At 58.1% G+C, this 27,542-nt stretch overlaps 2 protein-coding genes across 15 annotated transcripts; both read right to left on the minus strand.

Moving 5' to 3' along the window:
• Positions 1-42: 42 nt before the first annotated feature.
• Positions 43-4,537, minus strand: C13H8orf58 (chromosome 13 C8orf58 homolog). 6 transcript variants are annotated; one of them, XM_078347258.1, is made up of 7 exons: positions 4,382-4,537; positions 2,862-3,337; positions 2,376-2,516; positions 2,096-2,204; positions 1,858-1,970; positions 1,532-1,614; positions 43-983 (listed from the first exon to the last, which is right to left on the minus strand). In XM_078347258.1, the coding sequence occupies exons 1-7, from the start codon at positions 4,419-4,421 to the stop codon at positions 872-874; spliced, it is 1,074 nt and encodes a 357-aa protein (XP_078203384.1). In that variant the 5' UTR covers positions 4,422-4,537; the 3' UTR covers positions 43-871. The 6 variants fall into 6 exon arrangements, with proteins under 6 accessions (XP_078203384.1, XP_008977387.5, XP_078203383.1 ...); XM_008979139.5 differs by having other exon boundaries at positions 1,532-1,638; XM_078347257.1 differs by lacking the exon at positions 4,382-4,537 and adding an exon at positions 3,888-4,251.
• Positions 4,538-10,202: 5,665 nt separating this feature from the next.
• Positions 10,203-26,687, minus strand: PDLIM2 (PDZ and LIM domain 2). Of its 9 annotated transcripts, none has more exons than XM_035270024.3 (10): positions 26,619-26,687; positions 24,225-24,319; positions 23,396-23,547; positions 19,768-19,837; positions 19,525-19,670; positions 19,290-19,368; positions 14,695-14,777; positions 14,323-14,510; positions 12,792-12,909; positions 10,203-10,770 (listed from the first exon to the last, which is right to left on the minus strand). In XM_035270024.3, the coding sequence occupies exons 1-10, from the start codon at positions 26,665-26,667 to the stop codon at positions 10,593-10,595; spliced, it is 1,158 nt and encodes a 385-aa protein (XP_035125915.1). In that variant the 5' UTR covers positions 26,668-26,687; the 3' UTR covers positions 10,203-10,592. The 9 variants fall into 9 exon arrangements, with proteins under 9 accessions (XP_035125915.1, XP_017819185.1, XP_008977390.1 ...); XM_017963696.4 differs by lacking the exon at positions 26,619-26,687 and adding an exon at positions 25,742-26,186 and having other exon boundaries at positions 14,323-14,468; XM_008979142.5 differs by lacking the exon at positions 26,619-26,687 and adding an exon at positions 25,742-26,186.
• Between the last annotated feature and the right edge of the window lie 855 nt (positions 26,688-27,542).

Consider the following 27,542-nt stretch of genomic DNA (forward strand, 5'->3'; position numbering starts at 1 on the left):
TCATCCCTCCAGCCCTTTCCGATTCACTTAACGTTCACAAAGTACTTTGAGGCAGTTTAATCTCACTTTATCCTCATAAGAAGTCTGTGAGGTAGGTAGGGCAGGCGTCATTATTCCCAGCTGGAAGCTGTGGCTCAGAAAGGTTGACTTAGGGTCTAAGAACTAGTACAGTCACCTGGTTTGAGTTAGGACCAGTAAACGCTAGTACGGAGCAGAAAAGCTGAGCATTGGTTTTGAAAGTTATTCTTCTGTTCCCATGTTGTTCCTGATCTTCCTCATTCCTGGTGCAGTCTTCAGGAGTCTTGGGCAACTCCATGCAGAGGTAGCCAAGGCCACACTGTTCTCTGTCCCAGGGCTGCCTGGCTCGGAGGAGGAAAGCTCAGTAACTGCCCACTGGGGAATAAAGGTCATTTCCATCCTTCTGCAGTGACCTTGCCCATATTATCAACCCTTTGAATGTATTGTATCAGAAGAGATGGTTGGATCCAGCCAGCTTACAACACTGACAGTCACACAGATATGCATACCATTGTGCATAAATACACATCTGCAATATGCTGGGCCCAGACAGGTCACTGTGCCAAAAACACTCCACAGACACCTGATCATGAGTGAGTTCACATTGTGGAAGCCCAGGGATTTCTGGTGAGGAGGAGGAGCCCTGCAGCTGCTGCATCTTGGGAGCCTCACAAGAAACCGGGGCTCCTGACTAGACTGCTTAGAGGACAAAGATTCAGCCCTCGACTCAGAGAGAAGGGCAGGCATCAGCAGCTTTTCCTGGCAGTGCAGAGAAGCAGCAACAGGGCAAAGGGGGAGGAAGACTTCGCATCAAGTCCCCTCCACCCAGGGTCACCAGGTGCACCGAGAGGTCTCAGCATACAGAAAGGTTTTTTGCTCTTTGCTTCTTAACCACTAATGACGGCATAAAGGTCTTCCGGTGGGGGTGGCACTGAGGCCTTTCAGGGAGGTCCCTGGACTCAATCCTGTGGAAATGAAAAGAAGACATTAGCCCAGAAGGAGGAAATAAAACAATGGCCCCAGAGTTGAGAGAACATGATTTATGTAACAACTGACAGGCAATGGGGGTGTGGCCTGGGGCTGTTAAATGACTTGGTACTTCTTCCCCCTGGAGAACTCTTCAGTATACGAGCCCTTTGGCATGATGGCCTTCTCCCGCTGTGAAATCCTTTGTACTCCACCTTGCTCTCCCCAAAAACCTGGGAGGTGACCTAAATGTCAGCAATGAGGGGTGAGGGCTTGCTGAGCTAGGGTAGACAGGTTTCCCACATTCTGGTCCTGACTGTCACTGACTCACCGTGTAGCTTTGGAAGAACTACCCCCCACCCCACCCAGAACCCAGCCTCCTTATCTTTAAATGGTGTTTTACCTACTTTCTGTTTCTTCCAGCACCCCCTTCCAGACTGCCTCTCCAGTTTCTCAGGGGCAATAATGGCAACTGGCATGACAATCTCAGCATTCTGGCTCATCAATCTTCTCTCCCTGCCCTAACCTGGCTAGGCACCGGGCTCACCTGGGGCCAGAGCCATCAGGAGAGGCAGGGGGCTCAGGGTGGTGGTGGCTTCTCCTGCAGATCCGGTTGAGCAGGACCTTGACCTTGTCCCAGTGGGAGAAATCCCGCTGAGCAGAGGACGAGGGATCACCAAGAGCCCCTCCCACACTCAGACCCCTGACCAAACTCCCAGAGACAGCTGTCACCACAGCTAGGATGAGTCGCTTGCTCCAAACAGGAATCAATCCTGTCATTTCGCCAGAGTTGCTCGCCCCCAGGGTGCCCATGCATCCCCACCATCCCTCCCCCACCACCCCACCACCTGCCCACATACACCCGTCCCCTACCTTGTATCCCTGGGAAGATGGCAAGTGGTACATTGGCTCCACTGGGGCTTCTGGCAGCCTGGGAGGGTTGGCACTGGGCACCTCCACCTTTGGGGGTGAAGCAGACTTTGTCCCTTCAGAAAGAGAGTCAAGTTACCCAGGGCGAGGGCCAGAAGACACCCCATCAAGCTTCAGCTCAGAGGACCTGCTGGTGGGACCCCAGGCAGGCAGGACAAAGGGAGACATGGTGGCCCCTCACCTGTCTGCTCTTTCTGGCTTAGCAGCTCCCATGGCCCCTGCCCCCCATTGCCTTGGGTGTATAACGGGAACAGTAAAGGGGCTCGGGCCAACTCCTCCCTGTCGGGATCCTGTGCACAGAAGAGACAGGTGATCAGGGTCTGGCTAGAGAGCTGAGGCTGTTCTGAGGACATGATCACCTCAGAACAGGTTCCCTGAGGGCAGCCACGGTTCCCGGGGTCCCATCTGTCCTCTGCCCCCGCCCCCACTCACTGGCCTGTCCCCACTCACATCTTACTCACCCCTGGGGGCCTCTGGATCCGAAGCTGCAGATAGAGCTGCTGGAGCCTTGCCATCTGCTCCAGCACCAGGCACAGGTGTTCAAGATAGCGAAGACCCTGCCCGGGGAGGCAGGCCCAGGCTCCAGGCCCCAGGGCCCCCACCTGTGGGGCATCATGAGATAGGGGGGATTTCAGCCTGGCTCCTGTCCTGCCTCAAGCAGCGAGGCTGGGCTCATCCAGCAGATGGGAGCAGAGTGGGCCCCAACGAGGAACACATGCAGCCAGCTTCCCCACTGCCCAGGGGGGCACGCCAGGCAGGGCTTGTAGCCGCCCAGCTCCTCTGTGGGGGTGGCTGTACACAACTGGAAGTGGGGTGCAGCCGGAAGCTATGACACAACCCATCAATTAGGGGCAGGGAGTGCCCCACCCCGAGAGAGCTCCAGGGAGAACCAGAGGAGCTAGGCTGTCTACCCCGCTCTTAAACCCAGCCTGAGAATCGGTACTCACCGCCTCTTCTTCTAGGCCTGACTCTAGGTCCGTGTCTGCCTCCGTGGACTCCTGTTCCCCTGCTCCAAAAAGGGGCTCTTCGAGCTCTGGCTTGCTTGGCGGCTGCAGGGGGCGGTGTCCTGATAAGCCGGCGGGAGCTGCTGGGAGCCGGTGGGACCGCTCCAGCACCTGCTCCAGCTTCTGGCTGGCCAGGAGCCCACCTACCTGGGCCAGGGGCTCAGGACTCCCAGAGGATTCAAAGTCCAGGGAGTCCTGAGAAAGGCCTGGTAAGGCGGCTAGGGGGCTGTCCCCAACTGCCATCTCCACTCCTGAGTCCCGGGAGGCCAGTTTGAGAAACTGTGCCTCCCTGCCGACACCTCTGAGCTTGTCACCTCTCTCCCAGGATGAACACCCGTGGGCAGCGTCTGGGATCCGTCTGTAGGTGCTGGTGACTCCAGGCACTATGCAGCCCCGTGCCAGGCCCTCACCAGCCCCATCTGCAGGGAGAGTCAGTGTCAGGCCGGGCAGGCCACCCCCAACACCCCCAGCATTCCTGGCGGCTGGCAGGACTGCCCCAGGAAGGAGTGTCCTAGACCAGTGAAGAAGGGCGGCCACTGGACAGCCACGGCCGCCCCGACATGGCCGCGGCTGTTTGAGAGGTGTGTGGATGGGATTCCCTTCACAATAGTTGTTAGCGACAGGGAACCCGTGCTCTGGGCTGTGTGGCAGGCAAAGGCCACGTCCATCAATCCCTTAGACGGCCTGGTTTGTGCTCCCCACCTAGCTAGGATCCGCCTGGGATCTCCAAGTCAGAAGTGGGGAGCCACAGGCTCTTCCACTGCTCCCCAAGCGGGAGTAGGACTGTGCCCAGCTTCAGGGAAAGGTAGGGGGTACAAAGAGGAAAGCCTGGGACCCAGTCTGCTCTCTGGGGGCCTCCTCAGGATGCCAGATGAAACCGCTCCTGCAGCTCACGGGGAGGAGGATAAAAATCACAGCTAGAACCGATTTGGACTTTTGTTATAAGTGAGAAACAGTGGATTTTGTCACCTCCGCAGGCCCTCTGGCGACGGGGCGTCCCGGCGGAATGAAGGCTTGGGGAGACCGGCTTGGGGGGAAGAGCTGCGGGGCACGCAGGAGCCGGATGCCCACCCGGGCACCTCTGGGCAAGCAAGTGGACCAGGAGGTCACTGGGTGGGAGAGGGGTCCGCAGCCACGGAGGGGGCTCTGCGGAACTGCCGGCTGGGGCGCGGGCGGATTCCCACATCCTCAGACGGAGCGGGAAGGCGAGGGAAGAGGAGCCTAAGGAAGTGGGGCGGAGGCGGTGGTGGTTTAACGCCAGAGCCCTGGGGGGCTCCAGCCTGCGAGGCGTCCCCTGAAGACCGCCCCTCCAGAGGGAGGCGGCGAGCGAGGCGCAGCCGGGCAGGAACTGCCCGCAGGGTGCGCCGCGCTGGGCGAGGAGCTGAGAGGGGCTGCCCGGCTTGCTGGCGGGAGGCGGCTCCGGGGCAGGGGGGTCCCGGCCAGCCTGGGGGTGGGCGACTCACCCCGGCCGTCCACGGCGAAGGCGCGCCGCCGGCCCAGCATGGCCAGCTCCCGGCCCCGGCCGCTGCAGCCGCCCGAGGATCCCGGCCCGAGGCCCCGCCGCCCTCAAGAACCTCAGCGCCCGCGCGTCCAGACCCAGCTGGGCGCGGCCCCCCGATACTCCCAGCGGGCTGGGGGGCGGAGGGCGGAGCGGAGGGGGGCGGGGCCTAGGGGGAGGTGAGAGGAAGGGAGAGGAGGGGCGAGACAAGGGAAGGGAGGGGCGAGGGGAGAGGGGGAGGGGCGAGGAGAGAGGGAAGGAGCGAGGCGACAGAGGGGAGGAGCGAGGAGAGAAAGGGGAGGGGGGAGGAGAGACAGGGGTGGGCGACACGGGGGAAGGGCGGGGCGAGGCGAGGGAGGAGAGGAAGAGGAGAGGAAGAGGAGGGGCGAGGCGATGGATGTGAGGGGCGTCGGGTAGAGAGTGCAGGCGCGGCCTGGTCTCCAAGCACAGGCAGAGTCGACCAGCACCCCGAAGGCACGGACTGGGCAGCGCCCCCAACTCTGGCTGAGGCCAAAATAAGGGTCCAGATCCGCTGTTCTGCGAGGAGCCGGCCCCCCGGGTTCCCACGCACGGTCTGTCTTCCTGCCGTGGACTTGTAGCCGGCAGGGCTGGCCGGAGGACGGGACAAGAGCCCGGAAGGAAATGGAGCCCCACGTGGGAAATGGCCGTGGGAAGAGCACTGAACAGGACGCGGGCACCTGGCGCTCCCCAACCTTGTGGCTTGGGGCCGGTCCTTTGGGCGCTCGGAAACCTGGGCGATGGGAGGGGAAACGATTCCTGCCCACTGGGAAATCCTTTACAACTGCAGGACGCGCGAGTGTCCTCGGAAAGATCTGAACCCCCTCCCGGTTCCGTGCCTCTTTCTCGTCCCGGGTTCCCTAAAGCTGGCGACTGGATAGGTCTCAAGGTCTGGAAAGACGCGAGCCAGCGGGAGCTGCCTGGAGACTGGGCCAATGTGTAAATGTCCCCCAGTTCCCACCTCTCCCCTCTCCGCTTTGGCCCGTGGAATTGCACCACTCACTCCCTTTCCTGAAAGGAGCCCAAGCAGCTACTGAAGATGAGAGAGAGCTGGTGACCAGACTCGGGCCGGCGGCCTCTTAAGGAAAGGGCCTCCGCCAGAGGGAGGGGCCAGGGCTGGAAAAATCCCAGCAGGACCCAAATTCCCTGAGGCAGATCAGAGCTGGAAAAATCCCAGCAGGACCCAAATTCCCTGAGGCAGATCAGAGCTGGAAAAATCCCAGCAGGACCCAAATCCTCTGAGGCAGATAAGGGAGCAGGCGGACGTGCAGACTTGCACCTGGGCCTCTAGGAGAAGGGGGAGGCTGGAGCCAGAGCCACTGGAAGGAAGTGGCTGTTAACTGGGAGGCATAAAGCAGTCTGTGCACCCCCTTCCCTTTGCTCTTTTCTAGAACCGGTCCCCAAACACCCACTGTGGGAGCCTTCATGCGAGAGCCACAAACTATCAGATTTTAAAATTTTATAAAACGGGGAATCTGAGGCCCACAGCCAAGCTCTGCACAAGTGGGCGGAATAAGAGCCAAGTGCAGGAATTGCTGGCCATGTCTCAGCACCGTCCTGCTCTAGCCCAGGCCCTTCTATGCTAGCCATGGGTCCTCTGGGCTGCCCCCTCCCAGCCCTGTCCTCCTAGACAGTCCCCACTCTGCTTCCTCACAGGCAGAGGGAACCAGAGTGCTGGGCCTCCAGGAACTGCCTCATGCAAGGCCAGCGAGATGTGTGGCATCACACCCCTGGTCATGCCAGAGCCCTGCCAGCCCTCCCTGGGTAGGAGGAAGCCCAGACTCCCTCCAAAGTAAAAGGGTGGGGAGGGAGCCTTTGCCAGATGGCGCCCTGAATTTGGAGAATGTGGGGCAGGATTCCAAACAGTCTCCGTGGTGACTCTGGGGCAGGAATGCATCTGGAAACAGGAAGCCCAGCCAGCAGGAATGCAATGTCTCAGCACAACGCTTTGTGTGTGACTCAAAAGAACTTACACATAAACACACACACACCCCAACACACACTCCCCTGCAGGCCATGGCGCACCCCCCCCATCCTCCCACTCCCACATGCAGATGTGTCCTGGCTGGGACCAGCTCAGAGCAGCCCGAGCCCTGGCTGTGGGCAGGGATGGGGGCTGGGGGAGGGGGGGAGTATCTGATGGATCTGACCCAACACTGATAGTGGGGTGGCAGCCACAGCCCCAAGTCAGGGCCCTCTGTGCTTGAAGGAATGAGAGGGGCAGCACAGCCAGTCCCTCCACAGGCTCCTGACAAGGGAAGCCACCACCATGAGTTCCTGAGACAGACAGTGGCTCCAGCAGAGTCAGCCCTCAGGCAGAGGCCAGCAGTGCCCAGCGGCCCCTGCACTTCCCGTGGGGAAGTCCTGGCTTCAGGAAGCAGGTTTCCTGCAAGCTCAGCTGGAGCTAGTCCCTGTGGGAGGAAGCACAAAGCTAAGAGCCTAGAGAGGGCTGGGAAGGACTCTCAGGTGACCTCCAGTTGTGACCAGAAGTGGCCAGAGCTGTGCCTGGAAGGCTGCCTCTGATGACAGAGGGATAAACTCTGCCCCCACAAGCCAGAACCCAGGAGGCAGGCTGTAGAACCATTTCTAACTAGCTAGGAGTCCTTGGACCAGTTACTGAACCTCTCAGTCCCCCATTTCCTCATCTGCAGAGAGGATAGCAGTACCTATCTCGGGGTTGTGAGAATTAAGTGAGTGAAGCCTCGGAAAAAATCCCTAGCACACCAGAACTGCTCCCAAAGCTTTGCCATTATGACTGCCTAGCTGTGCAGCTTCGGAAAAGTCACTTTCCCTTCTCTCACCAAAGGGGGTTGTATCAGATGCTCCTTTGGGCCACTTCTAACTCAAATCTGTCACTTCTGCAGTTATTCTCAATGCAGGGAGGGAAGAGGGCACTGCATGGGACATCCAGGAAGACAGAAGAGGGAGTGGGAGCATGCAGCTAGCTGGCTTGGGGTGGGGGTGAGGTCAGAGCTAAAACACCAAAGACTGCCTGCCCCAGCCTCCTCTGCTGACCAACTCCTAACTCCGTTCTTCCAGGGGAGTTCCCTCCGGAGCCTGGGCTGATTGTGCAGCTGCAGAGAACCTGGTGCTGAAATCCTCAGGACCCCTGGGAGGAGAACCAGCCACCACACCAAACAGCAAGGGCCAGAGGGGGATTTGAGTTGGAACCTAGCAAAGCCTTCAGAAGGCATCTCACAGCTCACTGGAATACTCGCCATTTCACATGTGCCCTCTCCCCGCTTCTCCTCCTCCACTCCTCTGACACTTTGGGCCCAGCAAGGCGTGCTACATACAGGTGGGAATCAGTCCACACCAAACCATCTTTTCCAACATGTCTCCAAGTGACAGGGAACCTATCACTTCTCTGCTTAAAACTTCCAAGTGTTCCCAAAGGCCGAGTGAGGTGGCTCATGCCTGTAATCCCAACACTTTGGAAGGCCAAGGTGGGAGGATCGTTTGAGACCAGCCTGGGCAACATAGCGAGACCTTGTCTCTAAAAGAAAAAAAAAAAAGAAAAAGAAAAAAAAAAGACCTAAAAATTGGGCCAGGTGTGGTGGCTCACACCTGTAATCCCAGCACTATGGGAGGCCGAGGCAGGTGGATCACAAGGTCAGGAGACCAGCCTGGCCAATATGGTGAAATCCCATCTCTACTGAAAATACAAAAATTAGCCAGGTGTGGTGGTAGGCACCTGTACTCCCAGCTACTCGGGAAGCCAAGGCAGGAGAATTGCTTAAGCCCAGGAGGTGGAGGTTGCAGGGAGCCGAGATCCCACTAATGCACTCCAGCCTGAGCAACAGAGTGAGACTCTCTCAGAAAACAAACAAAGAAACAACTTAAAAATTGGCTAGGTGTGGTGGTGCTCACCTACAGTCCCAGCTACTTGGGAGGCTGTGGGAGGATCTCTTGAGCGCAGAAGGTAGAAGCTGCAGTGAGCTAAGATTGCACCACTGCACTCCAGCCTGGCCAATAGAGCAAGACCCTGTCTCAAAACAAAGTGTCCCCAGAGCCTCAAGGTGAAGTTCAAACTACTTCTGGCATTGACAGCTCCCTTCTGATCTTATCTGTGTCCCCATCAGCCACCGCTCTGAGCCAAGTGTCCCCAGGCAGCCACCCCATCACTCAGCATTCCTCTTCTCCACCTGTCCAAGACCCAGCCCTCCTTTTGCATCATAGCCACTACTTTGAACTCGCCGGATGCTCCTCTGCGCATTCCAAGGTAGGCCTTAGCGCTCACTGACACATCCTCTTATTCATTCATACCCTGTATTCCCGCTGTGCCCAAAAGCCCAGTGTTTCCCGGTGAATGGGATCTTCTTTTTACGGCCCGGTCATGGGCTGCACCGGACACTAGGTGGCGCCAAAGAGGCTACCCCGTTTCTGACCCGCGCCAGGGGGCCCACAGGTTCCTGAGCCAGACAGCCTTGATCTTTTCCATAAAAATAAAGACCCGTCTCAGGCAGGCATCCAGGCAAAAGATTGGACAATGATATCAAGGTGTAAATTATATCAACAGGTGCCTGAAGAGGCAACACAAACGTCTGCGCCAAGATTCCTTCCATAAAGAGTCAGAGAGCACAAAGCTGCCAGCAGGGACCAACCAGGCACCCTGGGAAGCCCAGCTTTGATCTCTGAAAAGAGAGCTGGGGCTGCGGCCAGGCTAAGCTGATGGGGATGCGGATGGGTCCACAGCATCCTCTGGGACTACCACTAGGGGTAGTGGGGGAATCAGGCCCAAATCCTAGGCTAGTGAGAGACCACTGTCCCCTGCCTCAACTCAAGTGCGCCCCAGGCAGCTCACCTGGCACTGGCCACATGCATCGTGTTGTTTTTGTTTTTCTAAGAGACAGGTCTCTCTCCCTCCCTGGCTGGAATGCAGTGGCACAATCATACCTTAAGGCAGCCTCAGCCTCCTGAGTACCTGGGGCTACAGGCCTGAGCCACCCTGCCCAGCCTGCCTTTTTCCCCCAAAATCAATCACCGATTAAGCCAGCAGAGTCTCCCAGGAAAGAAGTGGAAGGTTTCACCAGGCAATGTAGCTCACGCCTGTAATCCCAACACTTTGGGAGGCTAAGGCAGGTGGGTGGATCACAAGATCAGGAGTTTGAGACAAGTCTGGCCAACATAATGAAACCCTGTAATCCAAATTACAAAAATACAAAAATTAGCTGGCCATGGTGGCATGCACCTATAGTCCCAGCTACTCAGGAGGCTCAGGCAGGAGAATCACTTGAACTCAGGAAGGTGGAAATTGCAGTGAGCTGAGATTGCACCAGTGCACTCCAGCCTGGGCAACAGAGAGAGACTCCCTCTTAAAAAAAAAAAAGAAAGAAAGAAAGAAAGAAAAGAAAAGAAAAGAAAAAGAAAAACTTGCAGAAGCAGAAGGTTTCAGTAGATCAGCCTGGCCCCAGGGGCCCAGCCCTTGGTTGGCCAGAGGTTGCCTCATCGGCTTGGCTGGGTGGATCTCCTGGCCTTCCACTATCCCCTCCAAAGCTCCCAGTGACCATCTCATTCCCGCCATAGCACGAGGGTCCTCCCGTAAAACAGGCATCTTTACAAAAGGGTTAAGGAAAAACACAACTCCAACCCAAAAGAGGCAAGGCCCTTCCATGGGAAATGTCAGGTGCAGGCAACTGGCAGGGGTGGGATTTGAGGGAGGGAAAATAAGAGGAAATGCATGTTTCCTAAGTAAAACCCTCCACCTGGTGGTGGGAGCAACTCATGCCCAGGGCTGGTGGTGGCAAAGAGAAGGAAGGGACGTCCACTTTATTTTGTCCATAATCATACATTTATAGAGCTCATCTGTCAAAAACTTTACACAGTGACACCATCAGCCCCTGGCCTACCTCTCTCCCTCCCACCTCTGTGTTCCACCCTGCTTAGACCCTGGCATACAAAGGTTGATCAAAGGCAGCAGCCACCTCAGACTAGCACAGTGCCAGTCCTGGAGGGGATAGGGTCCTGGCAGGGTAAGGGCGAGGCTCCCGCAGCCCAAGACAGGTCCTAGACCTTGGCCCACCCAGTGAAGACAAAGGGGCCTCAGGTCCGCAAACTCAGCTCACGTAAGAGCAGATGCCCACAATTGCCCCTGCCATGCCAACTTGTATGGGCACGACCCTGGCCCAGCAGTGCAGCAGGCTGAGGGCATGGTGGGCTCAGGCCCGAGAGCTGAGGGGGGTGGGTACGGAGTAGCGCTGGCGGGCGTGCTTCTCACAGTACAGCTCATCGCCCACCCAGAAGTGCCCACGCATCTTCAGGTTCAGCCCACAGTCAGCGCAGGTGTAGCAGCCGGGGTGGCGGTACCGGCCCTCCTGGATGCGCACAGCCTGGTTCCTGCAGGGGAGGGAGAGGCTTTAGCTCAGAGCTGCAGCACTAGGAAGAAGACCACCATTTCCCAGGGGGCATGGTCCCCACCCTAGCATCATGACCTGGGAAGAACCCAAAGCCTTCTTAGAGACTTTATTTTATTTTTTTTAATGGGGTTTCATCCTTGTTGCCCAGGCTGGAGTGCAAATGTGTGATCTCAGCTTACTGCAACCTTCGCCTCCTGGGTTGAAGCGATTCTCCTGCCTCAGCCTTGCAGGTAGCTGGGATTACACGGTTGTGCCACCATGCCTAGCTACATTTTGTACTTTTAGTAAAGATGGGGTTTCACCATGTTAGCCAGGATGGTCTCGATCTCTTGACCTCAGGTGATCCACCTGCCTCGGCCTCCCAAAGTACTGGGATTACAGGCATGAGCCACCACACCAGGCCTGACACTTGACTCTTGAAATGGCATGCAGGAATCTCACTTTGACAAACCCCGTAACACACACATCCCCACCACCGCTGCCACCGCTGGGATCTCTAATTAAAAAAAAAAAAAAAGGGCGGCCAGACACAGTAACTCATGCCTATAATCCCAGCACTTTGGGAGGCCAAGGTGGATAGATCTATTAAGTCCAGGAGTTTGAAACCAGACTGGGCAACAAACCAGATGGGCAACATAGCAAGATCCTGTCTCTACAAAAAATGTAAAAACTAGCCAGCTGTGGTGGCACCCGCTTGTAGTCCCAGATACTGATACTCAGGAGGCTGAGATGGGAGGATCACTGGAGCCCAGGACTTCGGGGCTGTAGTGAGCTGTGACATCGCTACTGCACTCCAGCCTGAGCAACAGAGCAAACCGATTAAAAAAGAAACAAAAATTAAAAAAAAAAGTCATTCCTCCCACAAAAAGACTGAGGAGCGTACCCCACATTGCCTGGATTTTGAACAGAGCAGTGATTCTCAGTGTGGTCCCGGGTCTCACAGCCAGCAGCATCAGCCTCACTGAGGTACATGTGAGAAATGCTCATTCTCAGGCCTGCTGGCCTCCTGGACTGAAGGCTCTGGGATGTGGCCCAGCCATCAGCATTTAACAAATCCTCCAAGGGACCCAATGAAAGGTGGAAACACATGCTTTTTAAACATGCATTTTTTATCTCTACCCAGCAGGGCAAGTGGATATTCTCCCACTCTGTAGATGAAAACACTGAAGCCCACAGAGGTTAAGGGATTTGCCTAAAGTCCATCACCTGCGTCTCCACTCTGCACACTTCAGAAATTTACCTGGGGGAGGGGTCAGCCACCTTCCAGAGAATGCAGTTGTGTTATGAATGCCACTCACTGAAAAAAATAAACCCACCTCGGCTGGGTGTGGTGGCTCAAGCCTGTAATCCCAACACTTTGGGAGGCCAAGGCAGGCAGATCATGTGAGGTCGGGAATTCGAGACCGTCCTGGCAAACATGGTCTTGTCTCTACTCAAAATACAGAAAATTAGCTGGGCGTGGTGGTGTGCACCTGTAGTCCCAGCTACTCGGGAGGCTGAGACACGAGAATCCCTTGAACCTGAGAGGCAGAGGTTGCAGTGAGCTGAGATTGCACCACTGCATTTCAGCCCAGGTGACAGTGCGAGACTCCATCTCAAAAAAAGAAAAAGGAAAAAAAAGAAAAAGAAAAATGAGCACACCTTGGGAAAATCCAGCCTGCTCCAAAGTGGGAGGGAGGGAAAGAGGAGGAGTTTGCAGGAGGAGGTGCTGCACCTCGGGACAGATCTTTAGAGGCTTTGAAATTATTCAGAGAGAAAATGAAAGGGAAGGGAAGGGAAAGAAAGAGAGGGAGAGGGAGGAGATGCAGCCGGAAGCAGTTAGCACAGGCTCCTAAGAAGCCTGTAACTAACGCCCACAAAGCTGTGGGGCACTGCTTCCCCTAGGGTCCCTGACTGGGTGCCCAGTGCTAGCCCCGATGGGCCTGGTCCTTCCTGAAAGCAGCCAGTGCCCTGTCCCCCTCCCCACCCCTCTGCCGAGGCTTCCCCCACACCCACACTCACGCAATGCTGGTGCTGCACTTCTCACAGGTGTGGAGCTTGGGAGGGGGGGCCAGGGCCCTGGAGGTGGGGAGGGAGGACTGTGGGTTCAGCGAGCTGGGCAGGAAAGCTGGCGTGCCACCTGAGGGCGGGGCAGACAGACACGTGGTGAGAACCCACCAACCACAGCACCATCCCAAAGCCGCTTTAAGGAGGTGGTCTTAGAAAGCACCCTCAGTCAGTGACCTAAAGTCACACTGAGGGTGGGACTGGGTAAGGAGGAAGGTGATCTTGCCACACCTGTGGCTGAAGCTGGACAAGGGCATAAAAGAGGCAAGTACAAGGCCTAGTGTGCCCATCTAAGGCCACCTGGGGCCGTCTGTGCTCAGTGTGTGACACGGCAGGTGAGGCAGGTGCTCCCTCTCTAGTGACCCAGTGATGACAGTGTGAATAGATAATAACCCAAGACAGTAACAGGAGCACAACGCCTTGATACGTCTTCAAAAGGGCTTTTCCATGCATATGGCATCGAGCTCTCAAGCCACGCTAAGATGAAGCCTGGGGCTGTGGGGCAGCTGTTGACCCTGTCTGCAGCTAAGGACGCTGAGGCTCCCTTGGTGAAGTCACTGCCCTCTCCCTGTGCGCCCTCCCGGGACCTACTGAGGCCTCAGGGTCAAAGCAGACAAGACATGCTCCAAACCTTCTCACCCCGCCCCCTATGCCTGTGCAAATGCCCCCTGGAGCTAAACGTCATCGTTAGAACCAGCCACAGGGGCCCTCTCTGGTCACTCTCCTTCCTGTCCTGTCATCTCCCTCCCCTTCTCCCCGCTGTTCTAAAGGGCATTGTTGCCCAGCACCTGTAGGAGCTCCCGCAGCAGTGCACACTTCCATGGGAGCCGGCCAGGCCCATCTGCACCGGTGAACAGAGCTCAAGGGCAGGTGTGAGGCAGGACCACCTTCTGTCCCCAAACTCCGTACACATCTGCTCCATCGGATAGGCACAGTGTCTGTCACATGGAGAACTGAACTCTGGCAAGCCTCTGTATGTCTTGCTAACCTGGCACTGTATTTAATGCCTCTCCTGGGTCAGGGCACTCCTCGCCTGGTTCCCGAGGGCCCTCACTGCAAGGGCTTGGCCTCCACTGGCACCCTCCATGCTACCAGGCCCCCTTCTCTCACTCTCGCACCCCGAAGCCCTCTGGCTCCCAGTATCCACTTTCCACAGTGCTTCCTGCCACCGTGCTATTTAAGTCTTGATTTTTTTTTTCTGAGGCTAAGTCAAATCCCTCTTCCACCAAGAAGCCCTCCCTGGAGGCCCAGCCCCAGGCCCCACCCCGCCTTTATCACTTAGGTGGCATTTTCCCATCCCAGCTGGCTAGGCTACTGCCCACTACCATCTGGGAGCATGCTGGTGACCCCCCGACTGTCAGCTTCTTAAAGGAAGGGTTGGGGCTTTGAGCCTAGTCCCGGGATGAGTGCTTCACAGGCGCTTAAGAACACTGCTTCATTAAGGGAGCCTCTTTTCTCTCCCCAGCCCCCCACCCCAGGGCCTCACCTCTCTCCTCAGCCTCCAGGGCTTCCTGCAGGAGCCGAAAGGAGCTGGACTGTCGGGGGGCCACCCGTCCCTCACGATTTTCCTGCAGCATCTTGAAGACTTCCGAGTCCTCGTCCAGGAGAAGGCTGCCCCCTTCCGAGTTCACACTGGGTTGGGAGGCAGCCAGGAATGAGGGTCCCTGGCTGGGGCTTAGGCAACCAAGGGGGTGGGGGTCAGGAGAAGAGCGTGGGGGAGGGGGAGGAATCTGAGAGTTGGAGGAGGAATCTGGGAGGTGGAGAGCCATCTGGGCTTGGGGCCCTGTTCCTCTCAGGGAAGCCAGTGCCCCTCCCAGCCTTCCAAAACCCCACCCAACCCTCCGGGGCCTGCTGGTACCTGGGCCTGGATGAACGAGGGCCAGGGCCCGGGGAAGGCGGCAGCACCAGCACCGCTGAGTCGCCAGCTCGGCCGAGGCCAGCCTGTGGGGAGGAGGCAGCCGGGGAGGAGTCAGGGCCACAGCCTTGGTCCAACACACCCAGGAGGGCCCAGCCTGACTGTTCCCCGGCCAGACACCAGGGGGCCCCCGGCCCTCACTGACCAGTGGGCCCCCTGCCCCTGCCCTCAGAGCCAGGGCATAGGGACTGCCAGGTCCAGAAGGGGAGGGAGGCATGCGGGTTCTGCTGGGGACAAGGCAGCAGGAAGGCACCAGGTGACAGCTAGGCATGGATTCCTGGGCCATGCATGCTATTATCTGTGTGCAGAGACATTGCACACTCAGCCTGGCAGAGATCCCACGGAACCAGCAGTAAAGAAGCATACTGCCCTTTTGCACTAAGGAGATGGAAACAAAGGGATGAATCGAGGGGGTTGAGGCTCCCTGGGAGCCAGGGCCGGCCTGGGCAGAGGCACTCTTCCCAAGGAGAGTTGGTTCCTCTCCCAAGAGGTGGGGACCTGGGCTGGCCAGCCTGTCCCTGCTGCTCTGGGAGGTCTGGGCCTGCCCCACGGAGCTTTGGGGAGCCAAGGCCTCCCTGGGCCACACTCTGGCAGCAGTGCCCCTCCCCAGGCATGCCCTGTCCATGGGAGCTCTTACATTTGCTCCCTACATGGAAATCTCGCCTTCAACCTCACAGTTGTTCCTGGAGGGCAGTTTCCAGCCTGCATCTCAGTACTGCCCGCTCCCCTGCCCCCTTTCCATTGCCACCCCAATGGGACTCCAATGAGCTCCAGGAGCCCGCACCAGCCACTGGGAAGGAGAGTCTTGGAGACAACCAGGCGGGCCGGTGCCCAGGGCCAGGGGCACTGTTTCCTGGGATGCCAGCTTCTCTCCATTTTAAAAGTCATGGATGAATTATGCAGCCAGATTGAAAACTCACAAATCCTTAAGTGAAAGTAAAAACTTCTGGGTCTTAAGAAAACAGCCCTTGGCCAAGTACAGTGGCTCACGCCTGTAATCCCAGCACTTTGGGAGGCCAAGGCAGGTGGATCACGAGGTCAGGAGTTTGAGACCAGCCTGGCCAACATGTGAAACCCCATCTCTACTAAAAATACAAAAATTAGCTGGACATGGTGGTGCATGCCTGTAGTCCCAGTCCCAGCTACTCAGGAGGCGGAGGCAGGAGAATCACTTGAACCTGGGAAGTGGAGGTTGCAGTGAGCCGTGATCACGCCACTGCACTCCAGCTTGGGCAAAAGAGTGAGACTCATCTCAAAAAAGAAAACGGCCCTGGACCCTCGCCCCACCAGGCCTCTTCCAGCAGCTCGCCTTGCAGCTCTGCTCTCAGGGTTCTTCGGTAAAACTTTCTGTAGTAAGGACAAAGTGGCCGGTCCAACCACCTGGAGCATCAGAGGCAGGGCCAGGACTCCACACCTGGACTGCGGGACAACTGCCTGGGGCTACGCGGTCACCTGAAGGACCCAGAGATAGTTTCCTCAGGTACTCAACAGCCACATCACATCTATAGACAGGTCGCCACAGGCCCTGCCTGGGGCGCCGGCCCAGGATCCCTTCATGAGCCAAGTCCTCATTCCCAGCCAGAGGGAAAGGGGCTTTTTTCACTTGTCCTCTGCTCACAAGGCATGTGCCTACCAGCAGGGGCAACTTGCAGTTTCCAGAGAGACCATGAGGGTGTCCTGTGCCTCCGGCTCTGCAGCCTTAGACATGTCAGGAGGCCACAAGGACACAGCAGCCCTGACCCTCCAGCTCACAGCGTTGCTCCCAGGCACTCCCGCCAGACCACCAGGCCCAGAAAAGGAGCCCAGCTCCCCCGCTGGGGGAGGCAACGCCTTTCTGCACCCTCCATTCCTCCCAGGCGATTAGCGGTTAGGGACCCTTGCCTTCACGGAAGAAACCTTTTATCTCCAAATCTAAAAAAAGCCACCTATCAACAGGCTGTCTGCAGGCAACACCTCTCCAGAACACAAGGATGTTTCTGGGGGTGGGGCAGGGGGCTCAGGGGGAGAAATCCAGGAGAAGTTCTGCCATTCAACAAGTTTAGGATACAGAGAAAAATTAAGGCTAGGTGCGGTGGCTCACACCTGTAATCTCAGCACTGTGGGAGGCTGAGGTGGGAGGATCACAAGATCAGGAGTTCAAGACCAGCATGGCCAATAGAGTGAAACCCTATCTTTACTTAAAAAAAAGTACAAAACTTAGCTGGGCATGGTAGCACGTGCCTGTAATCTCAGCTACTCAGGAGGCTGAGGCAGGAGAATCGCTTGAACCTGGGAGTTGGAGGTTGCAGTGAGCTAAAATCACACCACTGCACTCCAGCCTGGGCGATGGAGTGAAACTCCAAAAAAAGGAAAAGAAATATTAAGTGGGTTTCTTTCTCATGGGACTTCTTAGAGCTTTTAAGACTCTCAAGTGTAAGTGACTTTTAAGAGATGGGAGTTTCACTATGTAGTCCAAACTGGTCTGGACTCCTGGGCTCAAGCAATCCTCGCGCCTCAGTCTCCCAAGTAGCCCAGACTCCAGGCATGTGCCATAGCACCCAGCTTCACAGTGATTCTCAGGACACAGCTGTGGGACCACAGCCTCATTTGTAGACTAGAACGTCAGCTCCGCAGGGTCAGAGGTGTCACTCTGTTTTTCCACGAATGCCTCCCCAGAGCCCAGATGAGCGTCTGACATGAAGCAGCTGCCGAAAGAATGAGCAGAGTCATCAAGGTCAGCGAAGGGAGCTCAGAGCGTCTAGTCTAACCTGAGGCCCAAGGAGAGGCAGAGGGATGGTTTAAACCATCATGGCAGAAGTGGGACTGACCAGGTGGGGCTTCCTGCACCCAGCCCTGGGCCTGTGCCCTGCAAACCCTGTGCCCAACTCCGTGGGTATAAGCTGGGGCCTGGGAAGTTGCATTTCCAGCAAGTTCTCAGGTGTTGCCTCTGGTTTGGGAGCCATGCCCCTGTGCCTCCCACAGCCTTCATTTTCCTGGACCAGGGACAACACGATGGTGAAGCTCAGGAAGGCTGCCCTTGAGCACGTGGTCCTGCTAAGACCACAGCCCGCCAGAGGCTTCGAGGAAGGGAGCCACGACTGACACTGACCAGCCCTCTTCAGATGAGCTCACTCCTGGCTCATCTCTGAACAAAACGTCCCCCTAAAACATCCCCAGCCCCACACCCCAGGCCCCCTAAAAACGTCCCCAGCCCCACACCCCAGGCCCCCTAAAACGTCCCCAGCCCCACACCCCAGGCCCCCTAAAACGTCCCCAGCCCCACACCCCAGGCCCCCTAAAACGTCCCCAGCCCCACACCCCAGGCCCCCTATAAAACACCCCCAGGCCCCACACACCCGGCCCTGCCTGCACCACCGCTTTCCCACCTCCCCGAGCGTCTGGCCTCCCTGAACCCTACCCGCCACCACCTCCAGTGTCCAGAAACACTCCTGACACAGCCTTCCTGCCCACCACCCGCTCCTCCCTCCCCTTCCAGAACGCCTCTTGCCTTTGTAATTAATACCACACTGCTTAGTGCTTAATTGCTCCAAAATTGTTTTGCAAGTTTGCCTTATCTCCATAACTACATTTTCAATTCCTTAATGAAGAGGACCCACGGAATACATCTGTATGGCCACAGCACCAGGCTGGCCCCTGGGTGGGCATGAAGTGGGTCACCAGGGAGCCCCTCTTGGTAAGCCCCCTCCCCCAGAAAGATCCTGCTCCTTCCTCCTCCAGAGCCCCCAGGTCCTAGTGCCCTCCCTGGCCACCCGCAAAGGCTCTGCTCTCTGGAATGCAGAATCAACTCAAATATAGGGCTCAGCAGCTGGGCTGCGTCCCCATCACCCCAAAGGCTGGACTTGCCCCCCCATGCCTTCCCCAGGGCTGTTGGCTGCCTCAACTCCTTTACCATCCCCCGCCCTTGAAGAGGAGAAATACCACCCAGGAAGGGGGTTAGGCTGTCACCAGTGGTCACGGGGACCTGGGTGGAGGAGAGTCTAGGGTAGCAGGGTGGGGGGTAGGGAGGAGGAGACGGAACAAGCTAAGAGCATCTCGAGGCAGACCCGTCGTCCCACTGGGGCATCTCTGGGCTGAGTCAGAGGAGGAAGACGGGGTGGGGGTGGGAGTCGGGCAGGCCCAGGGCTTGGAATGGGGAGGAATGTGTTCAAGAGCTGCAGCCAGAGCCGAAAGGGAATCATCCCAACAACAGCAGTGAAACTATTTCAGCCGCAGCCCAAAAGAAACACACTGGGCAGGGAGGAAGTCGGCAGGATGAGAGGGGAGGGGACTGGGCGGGAAGGGGGAGGGGAGGGGATGGCCAGAAGCAGTACAGGAGACGGACGGGCCACTGGGCACTGCCGGGCAGGGCTTGGGCACAGCACAGGTGGCCCACGACCAGAAGCATGGCCTCTCTGGCTCAGGAGCACGCCTGTCGCCAGGAGAAGGAGGCCCTGGCTGCCCAAGTGGGCCTGGCCACCTGCAGCCCTGGGGCATCAGCAACCCACAGGGACTGGGAGTGCTTCTGTTCCTCCAGCCTGTCTACTCCTAGGGACCCTCACCTGTTGGCTTCCGGGGCGGCTCGAGTAGGACAGGCGGTCAGCAGCGGGAAGGCCTGGGGAACACACCAGACTCTGGAAACTAAAAGTTGGAAAAGTGTGTGTGCGGGGCCACCCCCAGCCTGCCCAGGGAGGACGGTGCCCCAGGCTCCCCTGAGCAGAGCTCCGGAGACTCTGAGGAGACAGCCTGGAGTTGGCAGCACAGGCAACCAGGGTGCCCACCCATGGGCGCACTTACCTGCGGCTGATGGCCGCCTCTCCAGCGAGGGGGCTGCTGGGGGGTGGCGGGGAGAAGGGGCTGCCAGCCCTCGGGCTGAGGGAGCTTGGGCTGGAGTAGGAGGACCTTAGGGAGGACTGACTCTCAGTATGTGTCCTCACGGAGCCCTGTAGAGAGTGGTGGTGTCAGGAAGAGCAGCCTCTGCCTCACTCTCATGCACCGTGATCCGGGTGCCCAGGCTCCCAGGGGAAGGCGCCAGCTTACCTGGAAGCGAGTCGCCAACACTTCCAAGGAGCTATCCCCATTGGTCTGCCCTGGAGATGCAGCCTGAGACCTGAGGAGGCAACAGAGGGAGGAGAGTGTCACAGGGCCCTGCACTCCGCAACCCCCAAAAGAGTCAAGACTGTTCTCAGATCTAGTTCTCAACACCAGTAAAAGCTACAGAAAATTTAGACCTCAGGTTGTCAACTTTTCACTTTGCCAAACCCAAGACAAACAACTATCATCAACAATCACCATGGTTCCTTAAAAGAAAGGACAGTTGGCCAGGCACAGCGGCCCATGCCTGTCATCTCAACACTTTGGGAAGCCAAGGCAGGAAGCTGACTTGATCCCAGGAGTTCAAGACCAGCCTGGGCAACATAGCAAGACCTCCTCACTACTAAAATTTTTTAAAAATTAGCTGGACATGGTGGTGCATGGCTGTAGTCCCAGCTACTCACAAAGCTGAGGTGGAAGGATCACTTGAGCCTAGGAGGCAGAGGTTGTAGTGAGCCATGATTGCGCCACTGCACTCGAGCCTGGATGACAGAGTGAGACTGTCTGAGAAAACAACCAAGGCTGGGCATGGTAGCTCACACCTGTAATCCCAGCACTTTGAGAGGCTGAGGGCCAATCTCTTGAGGTCAGGAGTTCGAGACCAGCCTGATCAACATGGTGAAACCTTGTCTCTACTAAAAATACAAAAAATAAAATAAAATAAAATGCAGCAGGGCCATAGTGATGCATGCCTGTAGTCCCAGGACTCAGGAGGCTGAGGCAGGAGAATTGCTTGACCCTGGGAGGCAGAGGTTGCAGTGAGCCGAGATTGTGCCATGGCACTCCAGCTTAGGCGACAGAGTGAGACTCCATCCAAAAAAAAAAAAAAGAAAAGAAAGGATAATTTGGTTCTAAAAATTAGAAAATACATGTCTTGGGCCGGGCGCGGTGGCTCAAGCCTGTAATCCCAGCACTTTGGGAGGCCAAGGCGGGTGGATCACGAGGTCAAGAGATCGAGACCATCCTGATCAACATGGTGAAACCCCGTCTCTACTAAAGATACAAAAAATTAGCTGGGCATGGTGGCGTGTGCCTGTAATCCCAGCTACTCAGGAGGCTGAGGCAGGAGAATTGCCTGAACCCAGGAGGCGGAGGTTGCGGTGAGCCGAGATCACGCCATTGCACTCCAGCCTGGGTAACGAGAGCGAAACTCCGTCTCAAAAAAAAAAAAAAAAGAAAAAAAAGAAAATACATGTCTTCAGCAGAAAGGTCAAAGATTCGCTTTTATTAGAGTCTTCATATTTACCCTGCCTTTTTTTTTTTTTTTGCCTGGACTTTGTCACTAATGTCACTATCGCAGATTTGTAGATTAATTTGGAGGAAGACGGGAAGACCACTGATATTTTTTATTATTTTTTAGGCTGGAATCCAATGGAGCGATCTCAGCTCACTGCAACCTCCACCTCCAGGGTTCAATCAATTCTCCTGCCTCAGCCTCCCAAGTAGCTGGGATTACAGGCACCCAACGCCACGCCTGGCTAATTTTTGTATTTTTAGTAGAGACAGGGTTTTGCTGTGTTGTTGGCCAGGCTGGACTTAAACTCCTGACCTCAGGTGATCTGCCCGCCTTGGTCTCCCAAAATGCTGGGATTACTGGTGTGAGCCACCTTCCAGCCTGATTACTGATTACATAGAAATAATCCTTTACAGCTGGGCATGGTGGCTCACACCTGTAATTTCAGCATTTTGGGATGCCAACACGAGCGGATCACCTGAGGTCAGGAGTTCAAGACCAGCCTGGCCAACCTGGTGAAACCCCATCTCTACTAAAAACATAAAAAAATTAGCCAGGCATGGTGTTGGGCACCTTTAATCTCAGCTACTCAGGAGGCTGAGGCAGGAGGATCACTTGAACCCAGGGGAGAGGTGCGGGGGGAGTTGCAGTGAGTGAGCTGAGATTGCGCCATTGCACTCCAACCTGGGCAACAGAATGAGATTCCATCTCAAAAAAATAAAAAAGAAGACAAAGAAAAAAAGAAATAATCCTTTACATTTTAACACATGGAGAAACTGAAGCCCAGAGGGGAAAGTGAGCTGCCTGAATTTCTGGAGCCCATGGTGACTGGTAGACCCTGCCCACCAGAGGCCAGGGTGCCTTTGAGAGTGTCACTCTTGATCCCTTCCTCAGGGCTCTCCCCAGTTAAACAAAGGGCAAGACCCACCCGCCTCCTTCCAGATAAGCAGACCCAAGCTCCCACTAGCGGGAAGGACTCCTCATCCCAGCTCCCTGGGTATCCTCTTCCAAAGTGGAGCCCAGCTAGAGCCCTGAACGAGAGGTCACTGGAGTCTGGGCTGGGGGACAGCCTGCCTTGTCCCCTCCTGCCACACATTCTTGGCCATCAGGCTACTTCTAGAGACAGAGGGCAACAGGACCCTCAGCTTCCTGGGACAGCCGCAGGATCAGAGTGAAGGGAGCACAGGCCGTGGCTGGGAGCCCTGCTTCCTGCCCCAGGGCTTCTGAATGCCAAAGAGGCCACCTGGGGACTAGGAAGCGGGATGTGGGGTCCGGGCATCAGCAAAAGTTAAGAGACTGGAGTCTGGGCTTGCCCAGTGAGGAACCAGAGGCCCAACTTACAGGCCAGGCCTACCTCCCCGAGTCCCTCCAGAGAATCCCAGTGGAAGAAACATGTCCACAGCTCCCACCCTTCCCCCACCAGGCCCTGTAGCTTTTAACCCCATTCTCAGATGCGATGAGGTGCTCCCTACCCTCCTCCTTGGAATGCCAATCCTGCAGACACCCAGGGACCTGAGCGACATGAAGGGAGCCAGCTTCTCCAGCAAGGCAGGGCAGGGCGGGGCAATTGGAGGAGGAGGGGCTTGGTAGGGCTGGAGAGAGCTGGGCAATGGGGGGGTGGCCAGCACGCAAAAGGTGTCTGACTCAGGTTCCAGGCCCGTGCAGAGGGCTCTCCCGACCAGGGAATCTCCTCGCATTCCTGATCCGTGACTCACCTCGATGCTCCACCCCAGGGAGCCACCTGTTCCCCCTAAATCTTGGCCTCTGGGCCACACCCCGAGCCCCACCTTGGCTTATAGGCTCAAAACTGCAGGAGTAAGGCCGGGATGAGGAGTCTGCCTTCACCAGCAGGGCCCAGAGCCACGATGGGGAGGAAGAGACAGGCTCTGTGAGGAATGAGCCCCTCAGTCCTCACCTCCAGCTGGGAACTAAACAAAGGCCATGCGCTGTTGGAGGCAGGAGTCCTAGGGGCACTGCCTCAGGCATACCTTTCCCAGAAGTTTCCCCTCTTCAACCTACTTCATGCCCACGCCCTGTGCCCTGCACACTCTTGGGAACCAGTCAAACCCGGGCTTCCAGGTGGCTGGTGCCAGCTCGCCCTGCCCAGCCTGTGGCTGCATGCCCAGCTTGGTGCCCACCTTCATGCAGCCAGGCATGAGAACACCTCTCAGCCCACCCTGTTGCAGGAAGCAGAGCCCAGGACCTTCTCCCCAAGGTGCGAACAAGGCCTAAGTAGGATGCGTTAGGGCTGAGCTCTAGGCTGTGGGCAGGAGCAAGGGCTGCTCCGTGGGCTAGCATGGGAGGGGGAATGCCCAGACTCAGCAGAGTGGGAGGCCCTACCGGTCCAGCTGCAACCGCAGGGGTGAGGGGCTCTGGCGGATCTTGCTCTGGGCCTCGGCATGCAGCATGCCCTCTGTGCTTTCCCCGTTGATGGCCACGATGATGTCTCCAGGCCGGAGGTCAGCGGCCTTGGCTTTGCCCCGCTCAGCCACCTGTAGGGATGAGGAGCTGGCAGGCTCAGACTGGCCCACCCCAGGAGGGGGACTTCCTGCTCTGCTGCCCAAGAAACACAGAGGCTGGTCTGACCAAGGCTGGCCTGCTACCTGCACTGCCCTCTGCCTGCTCATGGTTGGCACCCAGCTGATCAGCCATCCCCTCCACGAGCCTGGGTGGCAGCCACCCTCCTCACACTGGCATTCTAATGGGCCTCCCAAAGAATGTACAGCGGCAGAATTTCAGGAACTGTGCTTGGAAATACTTTTGGATAGAGAGCCTTGCCTGTGCAAATCACAAGTTGCAGGTGGCTGCCTGCACACCCTCCTGAGGACGCTCCCAGCCTGGGCCCGGGTCAGGGGGAGACTGCCAAGAACTCTGGGGCTCTTGTTCTAGTAACCACCCAAAATGGCTGCTTGCAGGTGTGGGGACAGCAACTGGAAGGCGAGAGCAGGTCCTGTCCTCAGCCCAGCTCCCTGTCACTCCCAAGGTCCATTCCTGAAGTGGCCACCACATCCCTGTGGCAAAGGGCCAGGGTTCCCTGGCAGCCAGCATGCCAGGCAGCAGCAGGTCCCCAGCTCCAGAACAGAAAAAGCCATCCATCCGTGGGGACTGGGATGGACAGGGCTGGTTTCGATTCTGGGGACCTCCCGTCTCTTGGAGCTGCCACCCTTACCTTGGTCACCATGATGGGCGTGTGGAAATCCCTGCCCCCTGTGATACGGAAGCCCCAGGGAGCTGGCCCAGCCACATCCACCGTCAGCGCCATACCTGAGGAACAGAGGACCAGGAGGTGAAGTCTGCGTCCCCACTCGGCTCCGGGGGCAGAGTAAAGCGGCAGGAGAGGGGCCGTAGGAAGAAGGAGAGGGGCCGAAGGGAGAAGGAGAGGCACAACAGCTCCTGGAAAAGCCACTCCGGGGCACTGGGGTGGGTAGAGGAAGTGGCTAACTCCCTCCCTCACCCCTGAGACTCACTTCCCCCCACCCTGGGAAGCCCTGCCTCTGGGTTCTCTGTTCATCTTTAGCCCAGGGAGTGACTCCCAGGAGGGGGCTGTCAAGCTGCAGGAGCGGGGCTTATTGAAGATGGGGGGCAGGGGCTGGCAAGTGGAGGAGAGGCCAGCACCCCCCCCCCCCGCCACCCCTCCTCCACCAGCAGGGCTCAGTCCCACCAGCTCTTGCTTCCTGTCCCCGAAACCCACAGAACAGGGTACTTCCTCTCCACTCTGGGGGAGGGTGGGTGAGTGGCCTGGGGAGAGCAGGGCTCAGGGAGCAGGAGTGACAAATCAAGGGACCAGGTGGCACCAGTACAGACTGTGCAAGTCCCTGGCCAGATGAGGGGCTGGTAGGGTGAGGCCAGGTCTTAACTGGGGCCTCCTAGATGCCCACCTTTTTCGTTCTTGGCAATGTGGCTCACATGGGCAAGACCGGGCTCCCCACCTTCCCCAGGGGCCTGCTACCAGGGCAAAGAGGCCAGAGCTCATCTGTCAAGCTGTGCACACCCACTCCCCAGATTCCCAATGCTGCCTGCCATCCGGGGTGACAGGCCTCCCATCCACAAGCCCTCGGCTGGGCAAGGGAGTGCCCCTGCAGACAGACCCTTGTGGGATTTCCTGAGCCTCTAGCTCTGGAGCCAGGAGCCAACCCGGGCAGGAAGCCGCGGTGCCAGGCTGGGCACCACCCTGCCCAGCACCCATCCTGAGGCTGCCCGGGGGACGCAAGTGCTACGGGACTCTATCAAGAGCACCAGCAGTCTGTCCTCTCCATCCCCTGCCGGCTTCCCCTTGGGCCCAGGCCTGGCCTCTGTCCCCAGCACCGCCCCCACCCCAGTCCCCGAGGCCGGCGCTGGCGGCTCACGGCAGCCCTGAGATTCCCGGACCTTTGAGCCGGTCAGTGGACTCTGCGCTGCGGGCGCCGCAAGGAGGCGCCCAGCCGGATGGCCCGGCTCTCCCAGTTCTGGAGCCTCCTCCGCTCCGAGGGCAAAGTACTGTGCGGGTCGAAGGCTGGAGAAGGAGCGCGCGGGCCAGGGAGAGCGCAGCCCGCCGGGGCGCCCCAGCCGAGGCGAGGCTGCAGGGAGCGGGGCCGCGGACGAGGCCAGGGTCCCGCGCCGAGAGTGGCGCGGGAACCGGCCCGGCGCCGGGAAGGGCGGGCCGCGCGGAGGGGCACAGGTGGGCGCGCTCACCTGGCTGCCGCTCACCTGTCGGCCTGGCCGCCCAGGCCGGGGAAGGAAGGAGAGCGAGGAGACGACGTCGCTCCTGCTGCCGTCTGCCCGACTCTGGGGAGAGCCCGCCTGGGGCTCCGGGACCTGCCTCCGCCCATGTGATCCCGGGGCCGCCCCTGCCGCCGCCCCTGGCCAGGGAAGCCGCCGCCTCCGCGCGGCGAGCCCGGGCGCTGCCACCTGGCCCGAACCCGTCGCGGGGATGGGGCGGGCTGTCCCCCGGGCTCCTTCGAGGCTGCGAACGTCCTCTCGGTGGCGCCCGCATCCTCCCCGGAGCGCCCGCACGCCCCCGACCGCCTGGAGCAGAGAGGAGCCGATCCAGGGACGGCCCCTCGCCCCACTTTGCAGACGGCCCAGAGGGCAGCCGCGCTCCCGCGCCCCGCATCCCCAGGTCCCGGGCAGGGTGGGCTGGCTGGGTGCGTCTGCGGTCCGCCTGGCTCCTCCACCCACTCCAGGCTGGGAGGCTGGCGCAGATGCGGCCTTGACACCCACAAATCCCCAAATCAAGGCCACCCTCCTCCCCCCCAACTCCCTTCCGGAACGCCGGCTTCTCGGCAGCACATAACTTTTCTGCCTGGAATGCCAGCAAAGAGGGGCCCGCCGGGGTTCTAGGAGATGGAGAGAACCCCCTGGCTGGGGGTTCACAGAGCACCCCCACCCCCGGGCTGCTACCTTCCCGTTCCTGCGGGCCCTCGCCTAACCCTCTGCAGGCCTGACCCCCCCTCTGCCCCCTCCCATTTTCCCGTCCTCCCCACCTTCCCCTGTCCTCTATCAAGCACCTGGAGCCCAGGCTGTAAGGATGAGAGGACAGCCAAGGAGGGGACCCAGGTGACAGCTCAGGGAGGAGGAGCGGTACCTGGCAAACCCCTCTCCGAGGACCTCAGGCCCACGGAGCTGCCTCTCATCCTGTCTCCACTTAGCCTCTGGCTGTGAGGTTGCTGTGTTTTCAGGGGCGCTTGAGGGCGCAGCTGTGCCTCACCTGCCTCAGGTGTGAGTCATTCCCTCCACTCTCGCCCTGTGAAGAGCGCCCTCCCCACGCCCTCACCTGCCCGTGTCCGCATCTCAGCCTCCCCGAGTTCACAGTCCAGCCTCCCGCCACATACAGCCTCTGTCCCGGGTGTGTACACTGCTCTCCCACTGGCTGGTTCTGGGCTCCTGGCACGGCCATCTGGCCTGACGCACCTGTTCTACCTCCCTGACTGGACTGGAAGCCCCTTGAGGGAAGAGGCAGCTACCGGCAGGGTGAGCACAGGCCCAGGGCACACAGACCTAGCCCCAAGCACACAGCTGCATCTCACCGGCTGTGTGACCTTCAGCAACTTTCTTGGCTCCTCTGGGCCTCAGTTTCCCCATGTGGAAAATGGGAATAATGTACTGCTTACCGTCCTGTTGTAAAAATTGCTTGGCCACAGGCATAAGCCAAGGATGGCACAGAGGTGTCAGAGTCCCTGCCTCTAATGGGGATGGGACTCCTAGGAAGGGATGTGAAGGAAGGGAAGTTCATCCATTCAGTTTTTCCATGCAATCATTCCAACAACATTCATTCAGTGAGTACTGAGTGCCAGGCGCCGTGCGCGCCTCTGGGACTGGAGAGTAAACCAAACAGAAGCCATAATTCCCTCAGAGAACCCCCCCTGCAAATAACCCCGGGTTCATCTGGCAGGGGTTTCTCATGGGTGGGTTGTGAATTCACAAAACCCACCGTAAAGACCAGTCAGCAGACCCAGGCAGGGCACGACTCTGTGGCACAGAAGGGGCATGTCCTGCTGGTAGCCTCTCT

This window comes from Callithrix jacchus, chromosome 13 (genome assembly GCF_049354715.1).
Source record: "Callithrix jacchus isolate 240 chromosome 13, calJac240_pri, whole genome shotgun sequence".
Taxonomy (NCBI): domain Eukaryota; kingdom Metazoa; phylum Chordata; class Mammalia; order Primates; family Cebidae; genus Callithrix; species Callithrix jacchus.